Source organism: Gavia stellata, chromosome 7 (genome assembly GCF_030936135.1).
Source record: "Gavia stellata isolate bGavSte3 chromosome 7, bGavSte3.hap2, whole genome shotgun sequence".
Taxonomy (NCBI): domain Eukaryota; kingdom Metazoa; phylum Chordata; class Aves; order Gaviiformes; family Gaviidae; genus Gavia; species Gavia stellata.
In genome coordinates this window covers 6666944-6677700 of record NC_082600.1, presented here as the reverse complement: position 1 = coordinate 6677700, position 10757 = coordinate 6666944, and the positions used below count along the sequence as shown (strand labels likewise).

Genomic DNA, 10757 nt, shown 5'->3' with positions numbered 1-10757 from the left:
CTTGATTTTAGGGCCAGCGCTCTTTAATGTTTTTATAAATGATCTGGGTGCAGCAATCGAATGTACATTAATTAAGTTTGCTGATGATACTGAACTAGGAGGAGCTGTGGACTCCCTCAAGGGTAGAGAGGCCTTACAGAGAGATCTGGATAGACTAGAGAGCTGGGCAATCACCAGCCGTGTGAAATGTAACAAGAGCAAGTGCGCGATTCTCCACCTGGAATGGGGTAATCAAATCGGGGGATGAGAGGCTGGAGAGCAGCGCTGCAGAATGAGATCTGGGGGTTTGGGTTGAATGCAAATTTAATAGGAGTCAACAGCGTGCCCTGGCAGCCCAAAGGGCCAACTGGGTCCTGGGCTGCATCGAGCACAGCATAGCTAGCTGGTTGAGGGAGGAGATTGTCCCACTCGACACTGCACTGGTGCAGCCCCACCTCGAGTACTGTGTGCAGTTTTGGGCGCCTCAATGTAAGAAGGACATCAGACTATTAGAGTGTGTCTAGGTGTCTAGAGGAGGGCGACCAAGATGGTGAAAGGCCTCGAGGGTAGGGCTTAGGAGGAGCAGCTGAGGTCGCTTGGCTTGATCAGCTTGGAGAAGAGAAGGCTGAGGGGTGACCTCATCGCAGTCTACAACTTCCCCAAGGCGGGCAGCAGAGAGGCAGGTGCTGATCTCCTCTCTCTGGTGACCAGCGACAGGACACGAGGAAATAGAATAATGCTGTGTCAGGGGAAATTCAGACTGGGCCTTAGGAAAAGGTTCTTCCCTAAGAGGGTGGTTGGTCACTGGAACAGGCTCCCCAGGGAAGTGGTCATGGCACTAAGCCTGTCAGAGTTCAAGGAGCCTCTGGATGATGCTCTTAGTCATATGATATAGTTTTAGACAGTCCTGCAAGGAGCAGGGACTCAGACTCAATGATGCTTATGGGTCCCATCCAGCTTGAGATATTCTATGATTCTATGATTCTATGATAACAAACTGAGGGACATAAAAGGCTAGGAAATTTCATGGTAACCTGAGCCGCAGGGAGGCAGGCGGCTTCCTAAAAAGGTAGGTCTGCTCAGCAGACCAGAGGAGTAGTGAATGAATTCTTTATTTTGCTTGGCCTGGGCATGTAGCTCTTGCTTTACGTACTAAACTGTCCTCTCTCAACCCACACGTTTTCCCACTTTTATGCTTCAGAGTCTCTCCTCCATCCCACTGGGGGAAAGGGACTAAGTAGCTGTGTGATGCCAAGCTGCCTACTGGCATTAACCCACAACACCTGGGAAGCCAAAGCCCAGGGAATCATTGAAACCAGAGCCCACTGCATCAGCTCTTCTGCAAAATGCTCGCTGACTCTGCCGCAGCTGAGCTGTCAGCACCCTATGCCCGCGTTCGCCATCAAAGTGATGCACAGAGACTCATGGATGCAGCGTTTCTTCAAACAAGTGATTTATTGCCATCTTTGTCCACGGCCAGTCTCCCGGAGGGAATGGACTCTCTCGAAGAGGGAGGGCAGTCACCGTCCAGGTGGTAACGGAGTCTCTGTTGCAAGGCTCCTTGCAATGGCCCCTTCAGCTGCATCGGGTCCCACTCCCCAGAGTGTGCTTCTGCTGTGGAGGAAAGATGCGGCAGCAATTCCCACTGCCGCATGAGCAGCGTGTTCTCTGTGTCCAGCCTGCTCAGTTCTGCAGCACGAGCTCTCCGGGGAGTGTCCTCAGGCCTGGCCCTGTGCTTGGAGAACTGCTCGTCTGGCACAGCACAGCTCTCTGGCCACGTCCTGCTGCTGGTAACACTGGCCTCTACCTACTCGATGCTCAGGAAGGTGTCTGAGCCATCTTGCTGCACCCCAAACATCACCTCAATCAGGAGGGTAATATCGTCAGTGTTTGTCAGCCGGAGCTTGCCTGAGCGCCTGGAAGGTAGCACTGTTAGACGGCAGTGTTGCGACAGAGGCAAAGCCACCCAGGCTGCTTTTACCAATATCTGGAACCAGAGGGTGGTTTTCTCCATGTCTAGGTAGGGGCCGGTGCAGAGGGTGTCTAGGAGGCTGGCGCCCTGATTCCTCCTCAGCTCCTCCTCGGGGTGGTGGAGGAAGCACAGCATGTCCTCCACCAGCTGCTCCCTCGTGCAGGTGCACTCGAGCTCCACGCGGAGACTGGCATGCCTCGCTGGCATCTCCTCCATGGTGCCCAGTTCCAGGTGGAAGGTGTGCCCACGGGGGGGCTTCAGGGGCACAAGCAGGCAGAAGACAGCATCATGCTTATGAGGACTCCAACTTTCTAAGGCACTGCCCACCCCAATGGCTGGCTTCAGTTGCGGCATGAAAGTATTCCTGGAAAGCTTTCGGCAGATGCGGAGAAGTTCATCCACCAGCTCCTCCACCATCACGAACGATTCTGGCAGGTCCAGGAGGCGACTGGACAAAACTCTGCCCACATGCAGTGCAACACTGGGTTTTACTGCCTGCTCCTTATTATGTGCCTTCTTTCTGGAGCTGCCCTCCTTGCGGCTGCTGGCTGGCTGACGGCTCCCTTTCCTGAGCCACCAGCAGAGCCCAAAGAGCAGGACCAGGACTCCAGCAACGGCCCAGAATTGCCACTGCTGCAAGGCAGCAAAGAGCAGGGCTCCCCAGGCAAAGGCGCTCTGCTCCTGGCTCCTCTGCTCCAGCTCCTGCAGCAGCCGAGTCATCTCCTGGCTCAGCTGCTCCGCACACTGCTGCATGCACTCGCGCGTGGCCTCATCCAGCTCATCCCTGACCATCTGCGGGTACTGGATGATGCTTTGCACAATGAGTGCGAGGAATACTGCGACAGCCATGGCCTGCAGGAGGAGGGAGAGAAGGGGTTCAGTGGGGCTGGGAGGGAGGGAGCTGCTGGTGGTGGGGGGACAGGGATGAGAGCCGCAGGGATCTGGGGACATGTAGGAGAGGGGCCGAGGCATCGTGGGAGGCAGGAAGGCCTGCTGTCAGCCCCGGCGGCGGCAGCAGCACAGTGCCCTGCCCAAGGCGCTCCCACGAGTGTCTGGGCCCTCGAGGCAGGGTGAGAACCCACCCCCCTGGGGCTCCGCGTTCCTGCCCACGCCCTCCTCCAGCTCAGCCTCCCCCCGCGTGCGCACTCACCGCTGGCCCAGGCCGGACTGGGGCAGCGCTGCCTGCTGGCGCCCCTTATAACCACCCCCATTGTGACTCGTGCCCTGTGCTGTCACAGGCGCCAGAGCGCATCACAGGCACGCCCGCCAGCCAGCCCCAGCCTTTGGCCCTACCCCGGCTCAGCGACTCACAGCTGCCCTGGGCTACTGGTTAACGCTGGACTAGAGTTAATTTTCTTCACAGGAGCTTGCGTCGTGCTTTATTTTGGATTTATTATCATCTGCCTGCCAACAGCAACCTCATAATCATAGTATACCCTGAGTTGGAAGGGAGCCACGAGGATCATTGAGTCCAACCGCTGACTCCACGCTGGGCAACCTTAAGGTTAAATCGTATATCAAAGAGCCTTGTCCAATTGCTTCTTGAATACCAGCAGGCTTCGGGCCGTGGCCGTTTCCTGGGGAGATCTTGTTCCACTGCCTGATACCCTCTCAGTGAAGCACTTTTTCCTAATATCCAAGCTGAAGTGCCCTTGACGCAGCTTTAAGCCATTCCTTTGCATCCTATGACTGGACCCCAGAGAGAAGAGATCAGCCCCTCCCTCTCCGCTCCCCGTCCTGAGGAAGTTGTAGGCAGCAATGAGGTCACCCCTCAGTCTCCTCTCCTCTCAGCTGAACAAACCCAGTGTCCTCAGCTGCGCCTCATAAGGATATGCCCGCTCGTCCTTTCACCATCTTTGTTGCCCTCCTTCAGGCACATTCTAACCCTTTTATAAGCTTCTTACACCATGGTGCCCAAAACTACGCACAGTACTCGAGGTGAGGCCGCACCAGTACTGGGTGTAGTGGCTCAATCCTTTCTTTTGACTGGCTAGCTCTGCTGTGCCTAATGTGCCCCAGGAGATGGCTGCGTCAAGGGGAGTGCATTCTCCACCCCTTATTCCATACCACTTACGTCATGCTCATGTCTCATGCTATCCAAAACAGTCTCTCTAACCACCACCCCCCTTCCCATCCTTTGATACAATACACAGATACCATTCCCTTAGTCTGTGGATCACCCCTGTGAAATGTCTGTAAAATGTCCATAAATGTCCACAAAACGTCCATTGAGTTAATTTGACTTTGGGCTCCATCTGTTATGGTGGTCACTCAGGACAGGAGAGATGTTGTATGGCATGGGGTTATGGGGCACTAAAGCCAGCTCAGGTGGGGTCACTGCTGCACTTGCACTGCTTCTTGTAAGGCTTGTCCTCCCTTGGTTCATGCAGTTCTTGCTGTAGTTATTCCTATAACATGCAACTCCAATCATGGGCTACAACAATTTAAAGGTATTTCCATTACAATCTCTACCCGTCTTCCCTTTGGACCAGACCACAGGGTTTAACATTGCAATGAAGTCCTCCCCTTGCCCCTGCTCCGGCTTGGACTTATCCACAGATTGCAGTCCCTTAGGGTTGTACCTGCTCCAAGTGGAGCCTTATCTGTGCACCACAGTCTCTTCAGGGGTATACCTGCTGCGGCATAGAGCTATCCACAGCCACAGTCACACTGAGGTGCACCTGTTCCAGCATGGCCTTATCCATGGGTCACAATACCTTCTGAGATATACCTGCTCCAGCATGGCCTTACCCACAGCCACAGTCCCTTCAGAAGTAAACCTGCTCCACCATTACCTTTCCCATGGCTGCAGTCTCTCCAGGGGTGTACCTGCTCTGTTGTGGGCTTATCCATGCCCACACGCTTTGAGGTGCTCCAGCATGACCTCATGCACAGCCACTGATGCTTCCAGGTGTACCTGCTGCAGCATGGACTTATCCTCGGCCACAGATGCTTCGAGGTGTACCTTCTCCTGCGTGGGCTTATCCTTGGGCCACAATCCCTTCAGTGGTACACCTGCTGCAGCACAGACATAACCCCGGCCACAGACGCGTCGAGATGTACCTGCTCTGATGTGGATTTATTCACAGCCACAGACGCTTCGGGGTGTCCTGCTCCCATGTGGACTCATCCAGTCCCTTTCACTCGAGTTCACACTGGAGTTCCAGCCTGTCCAGTACAGCAGCACAGAAAGAGCAGCGATGCCCTGGCCATCTGCCAGCCCAGGCGCATGGCCATTGCTGTTATCAAAATGTTCCTAGGCACAGCAGAGCAAGATGATAAGCAGTATGGCAGTACAGCAAGCAGCGAAAGCAAAAAGCAGCCACTAATGAGCGCTAGACTCTAATATACAGTAAGGCAAGCAAACCCCATGGCAAGCACAGGAGCCTGCCGATTAATAGCTAAACAGCAATAACAGCTATAAATTCGATCTAGCACATTCTAATCAAACCTGTCGTTATCTTGAACCCTTCGAGCGCCACACTGGGTGCCAAAAAGGACTGTCGTGGTTTAAGCCCAGCTGGCAACTAAAGACCACACAGCCACTCACTCACTCCCCCCAGGTGGGATGGGGGTGAGAATTGGAAGAGTAAAAGTGAGAAAACTCATGGGTTGAGATAAAGACAGTTTAATAGGTAAAGCAAAAGCTGCACAGGCAAGCAAAGCAAAACAAGGAATTCATTCACTACTTCCCATCGGCAGGCAGGTGTTCAACCATCTCCAGGAAAGCACGGCTCCATCACGCGTAACGGTTACTTGGGAAGACAAAGACCATCACTCCGAATGTCCCCCCCTTCCTTCTTCTTCTCCCAGCTTTATATGCTGAGCATGACATCATATGGTATGGAATGTCCCTTTGGTCAGTTGGGGTCAGCTGTCCCAGCTGTGTCCCCTCCCAACTTTCTGTGCACCCCCAGCCCACTCACTGGCGGGGCGGTGTGAGAAGCAGAAAAGGCCTCGACTCTGTGTAAGCACTGCTCAGCAGTAACTAAAACATCCCTGCTTTATCAACACTGTTTCCAGCAAAAATCCAAAACACAGCCCCATACGAGCTACTATGAAGAAAATTAGCTCTACCCTAGCCAAAACCAGCACAAATAGTTTCATGCCGCGACTGAAGCCAGCCATTGGGGTGGGCAGCGCCTTAGAAGGTTGGAGTCTCCGTGAGGATGATGCTGTCTCCAGCCTGCTCGTGCACCTGCAGCCCCGCTGTGGGCATGCCTTCCACCTGAAGCTGGGCACCACGGATGATATGCCGGTGAGGGAGTCCAGCTTCCACGTGGAGCCAGAGTGCACCTGCACGAGAGAGCAGCTGGTGGAGGACATGCTGTGCTTCCTCCACCACCTCAAGGAACAGCTGGGGAAAAATCAGGAGCCCAGCGTCCTAGGCACCCTCTGCACCGGCAATGATTCTGTAACTGAATCAGTGATTCTATAACTGTCCGTGCTCCTGCGCTGGCACCATCGGAATAATTTGTCACCCTCCACAGCTGTGCGCATTGCCTGTGTACCGCAGGGAGCCTGAAGTGGCTTCCTTGGGGGCCATACGCAAACCAAGTGCTGGGAGCCCGACAGCATTGCCCTTGGGCGACCCCAGTGAGGTGGGTATCATACTGTTGGAGTGGGGAGCCCTTTGCACAGCGGACAAGTGCCATGACTGTGGAGCTGGGCTGTGGATGCTCTGGCTCCTGTACAAGTGTGAGGCTCGTTCACCTTACCTTGTCATGACTCGCAAGCTCAGGTTCCCACCACCTTAACGAGGGAGACTTAACACGTGCAGCAAGGTTTAAGAAAGCTTTTCAGATGTCTCCCGTTCAAAGCCTGCACTTGCGCAGTCTATGCCACATTTAGGAGAAGCAGTGGCCTGACGGCAACTGTGTGGCAGAAGAGGTGCACTCGTATCTGCATTCGGGACACCTCCAGTGGAAATCCAACGATGGTATATGGGCGAAGATTTACAAGATCTTTGATAATTATCACATCAAAAGAACTGTCTGACTGTCCATGTCCGAGTGCTAGAGAAGGCCAGACTTCTCCCAGTCTTCAAGTTAGACATTGCCGAACATGGCCAGTTCTTCCATGATACGCAAAGCTACCAGAACCTTCCTCACCTAATGATGTATCTTTGGAAAATGAAGTTAAAATTAAGGTGAGATGCTATCTGCATCTTTCACATCAGTGGTTTTCATTCTGTGGCCTAATCTTTCTCCCCAAAATTTTGTTTCATTGGAAAATGGCCATAATAACGCTGTATTTACCATGCATCTTTGGTGTTTCAAAGAGCTATAGCACATTATGGTTTTGGTATATGAATGCAAGAAGAGAAACATGTTATTTAAGATCCCCTTGTGAATTTTTTCATTTGAATACAGCCATGGTATTCTTTTTTAGTGCTTTGCATCCCTCCAGCTTCAAAGAGCAAGCTTTGAGCTACAGTTAATGATCTTTTGCTGATCTCTCCTCTTGAACCTGTTGCTAGTTTCTTGGGGCTTGTTTCCCTCTTGTGTACCTTTGAGCTTTTGAACCAATGTAAATGCTTACCTAGCAGGTTCATCTCGCCAAGTTCTTTTGATCAAGGACAAGGCTGAGAATCCGGGGAACAAAGAAGAATGACAAGCACTGATTGACTCCATGAAGACAATGCAATCTGCTCAGCCCTCTGCATCCCAACAGATTGTTACCACAAAGTCAGGCTTGCCAATGACCCAGGCCATCACATTAACTGGTTCCCGTTCCAAGAGGGTCCGGGTTTTCCAGGCTCTTTGGCAATTTCCTGTCACTTCCTCAGACTTGCTTACCCTTCTGCAGTCTCTTCTCAGAGAGAAGAGTATCCTAGATTTAATTTTCTCTCTTTTGTATTCGGTAAAAATCCTGATACACTGACAACTCTGGTCACAGCAGCATTATTAAAAACTTTTCTTGACTAGTCTGTTTTCTGACTCCCAGAGGATAACTGGCACAGATAGCCAGATGCTGCAGGATGTCTGTCCCAGCTGTGTTCAGGCACAACTGAACACCCACAGTACAGCCCCTGGGTCCCAGCAGTGCCCCAGCCAGCAGCTGTTTCTTGCCCAAGAGCATGCTGCAGGACCCGCCTGGCAGCACTGGCAGCTTGCTGCCAGTTGTCATCTTTCCCTGAGTCCCTTGGCTGTCATGCTGCAGAGACACGATTCCTCTCAAGAAGGGAATTACTACAGTCCAGGGCTAGCTCCTGGGAGTCCCAAGATGCCAAGGAAGGAGGACTGTCAGGAGCAGGCTGCCTAAGAAGGAAGGTTGTTGTCTGGTTTTCTGTGCCACTGTGAAGACCTTTAAATGCCGAGAGTCTGTAGGCACAAGGGATGCTCACGTTGCAAGCTTACAAGCATGAGAAAAGCTCGCAAAGAAAGAAGTGCTTCAGGCAGTACATAGATTCATCCATGCCTGACACTATTCACTGTGTAATAGCCAGGTCGCAGTTGCATGTGAGCCTGCGGGCTATGACAGTGGCCCTGAGCAAGCATGCCAAGAGGTGTGCCTAGGTGCAGAGGTGGTTAAGGACAGCACAATGTCTAGAGAGGATCCCATAGGTTATACTGTCCCTGTCTGTGTGCAGAGGCTGCTCTGGGGGCAGTTGGTTTCAAGTCGGGGGTGCCCTGGCTTGGCAACAGGCTGATGCCGCAGCTCTGTCGACAGGTAGCAGGATCACAGCCATACGCTGCACCACACCACAGCTGTCTGGCACCACATGTCTCCGAGTAGGAAGGCTGAGGGAGATCTAATTGCTGTGTTCCACCACCCAGAGCCTGTCTTTTCTGAGAGGTGCACAGTGAAAGAACATAAGGAAATGGTCACACATTGCACCGAGGGAAGTATGCCATGAGAGCAGATAAGCCCTGGAAGAGATAGCCAGAACGGGTGGAGAATCTCCTTCTTTGGCATCTTTAAAAGTTCAGCTGGACAAGACCCTGAGCGACATGTCCTAACTTTGGTGTTGGCCCTGCTTTGAGTAGGGGGCTAGACTAAAGACCTCCAGAGGTCTCTCCCAACACAAATTCTCTATGTTACTCCGATTGTGACAGTGAGGATCAAATGGCCTTGGTGACCTTGTTGTGTGGGTGAAAGACCTTATAATGCAGGTGTTTCCATTGCTCTGGAGGCCTTCAGGTAGAGCTACCAGTAATGAAAGCATTGTCCAAAGATTGTTGGAGGGGGCACTGTTGATGCTGGGGGGAGTCTTTTCTTTGATAATGACAACAGCGTAGATGAGCTTGTACAAAACTGCATTAGTTGAATCCCTAATGTATATGATGAACAAAGAAAGAGCCAGCACATGTCCCCTGATGAGCTGTTAGTGATGGCAGATATATCACTGAGCAAAAGGAGTTGCTGTTTACAGTTGCCAACACTGTGACCAGGAATCACCCAGCACTTGGGCAGTTTTCCATGCTGGGCTGCCTGGCACAGCAGCCCTTACCTCCTGCATACTAGAGCTCTTATCTAAGTGTCAGCCAGCTAGCAAAGGCAAGTGATCAGCTTTAGCATTTTCTTCAGTCATGGAAATCAGCCCATTTCCTTGACAGCTGATAGTTATCTGCAGGAATTTGGCTTTGCAGATCTTAAATAACAAATCAGGAAGTCTGAAGATCTCTGTTGAAGAAAGCTTTGGCATAAGTCTTTAATAGCCTGGCATAAGATCACAGCGTAAAAACCAAAATGACCCATGTTAGAAGACTGAATGTTCTGACCACAGTTATGAGTAACAGGTATTTATAGGAGAACTGTAAGAAAGTGTAGAAGTGAGGGTCATCTAATGGTTTTAGCCCTAAGCACAACAGGAAGTACAACCACAATCACATGGTAAGGCATTTCCATGGCAACTGATAACATTTTCCATTAAGCTGGAATTAATTTCAGGCTATAATCTGCCTAAGGACACAGAACACATAAGGATGCAGTAAGATAGCTAACGCCGTATTTAAAAAAGGAAATGGCTGGACTGTGGGTGTGATGGGAGTGGGAAGGAGCAAGAGCAGGACTCAGCGTAAGAAAACCCTGTCCCAGCGTGTCATGTCACGGGCAGGAAATGCTCCACGCCCTCCATTACCACCGGATCTCACTATGTGGGTTTCCCTGCAATGGACTGGGCAAATAATGCAGTTGGGAGAAGTCTGCATTGCTTCTCTTTCCCTGGTCCCATAACTGCATCATGGGTCTCTCCTAGCTTTGGAACAAAAAGTATCAATTAAGTGCCTTACCAGACACGCTGCCTCCATGGTTGCCAGGGCCCTGACCAGCCCCCCAGGGCTTCTCTCCACCCTGTCCATGGCCCAGGACCCCCCTCCAGCCTAAACCAGGGCTGTCAGTCCTGTCCCAGTGACACTGCAGGTTGTCAGTTTCCCCCAGCCTTGCCTGGCCTAGCCATGGGCCCCAACGAGCCAGGCCCACCATTGGGCCAACATCCCAGTCTGTCCTCGGCCTGGCCCCGTCCCCACAGACCTGTCCGGCCATCCCTGGACTTGACTCTGAGCTGCAGATCATCCTGCCTCACCAACATGATCCTGCTTGATGATCTGCAGGCATGATTGATCCTGCTGAGGGTCTCCAGGCCTGCTCTGTTCCCTGGATGGGAGTGGTGGGACAGGCCTTGGTGTTAGCACACTCAGCTCCTGACCCTCGGGCCCTGAGGAAGCTGCCGGCCCTCCCTGCACCCTGGCACAAGTGTCCACAGTGCTGTGATACCTAGGTTCTGCTGCAAGTCCTTGCTAGGAAACGACACCCCAACCCACTCACAGCCTCCTGCACCCTAATAGGTCCTGTTGTTGCTGTA

At 52.3% G+C, this 10757-nt stretch overlaps 1 protein-coding gene across 1 annotated transcript; it reads right to left on the bottom strand.

Annotated features, from left to right (window-relative positions):
• Nucleotides 1–1786: 1786 nt before the first annotated feature.
• On the bottom strand, nt 1787–4043 carry LOC132317280 (inositol 1,4,5-trisphosphate receptor-interacting protein-like 1). The gene is made up of 3 exons (XM_059819463.1): nt 4026–4043; nt 2741–2803; nt 1787–2584 (listed from the first exon to the last, which is right to left on the bottom strand). Exons 1-3 carry the CDS (start codon nt 4041–4043, stop codon nt 1787–1789), a joined length of 879 nt encoding a protein of 292 aa, XP_059675446.1.
• Between the last annotated feature and the right edge of the window lie 6714 nt (nt 4044–10757).

What these genes read in the sequence shown, in the direction of transcription:
- LOC132317280 (XM_059819463.1), bottom strand. An exon ending in TCATCCAGTACCCGCAGATG is followed by an intron (nt 2,585 to 2,740) that starts GTCAGGGATGAG and finishes GCTGCCTTGCAG; the next exon opens with CAGTGGCAATTCTGGGCCGT.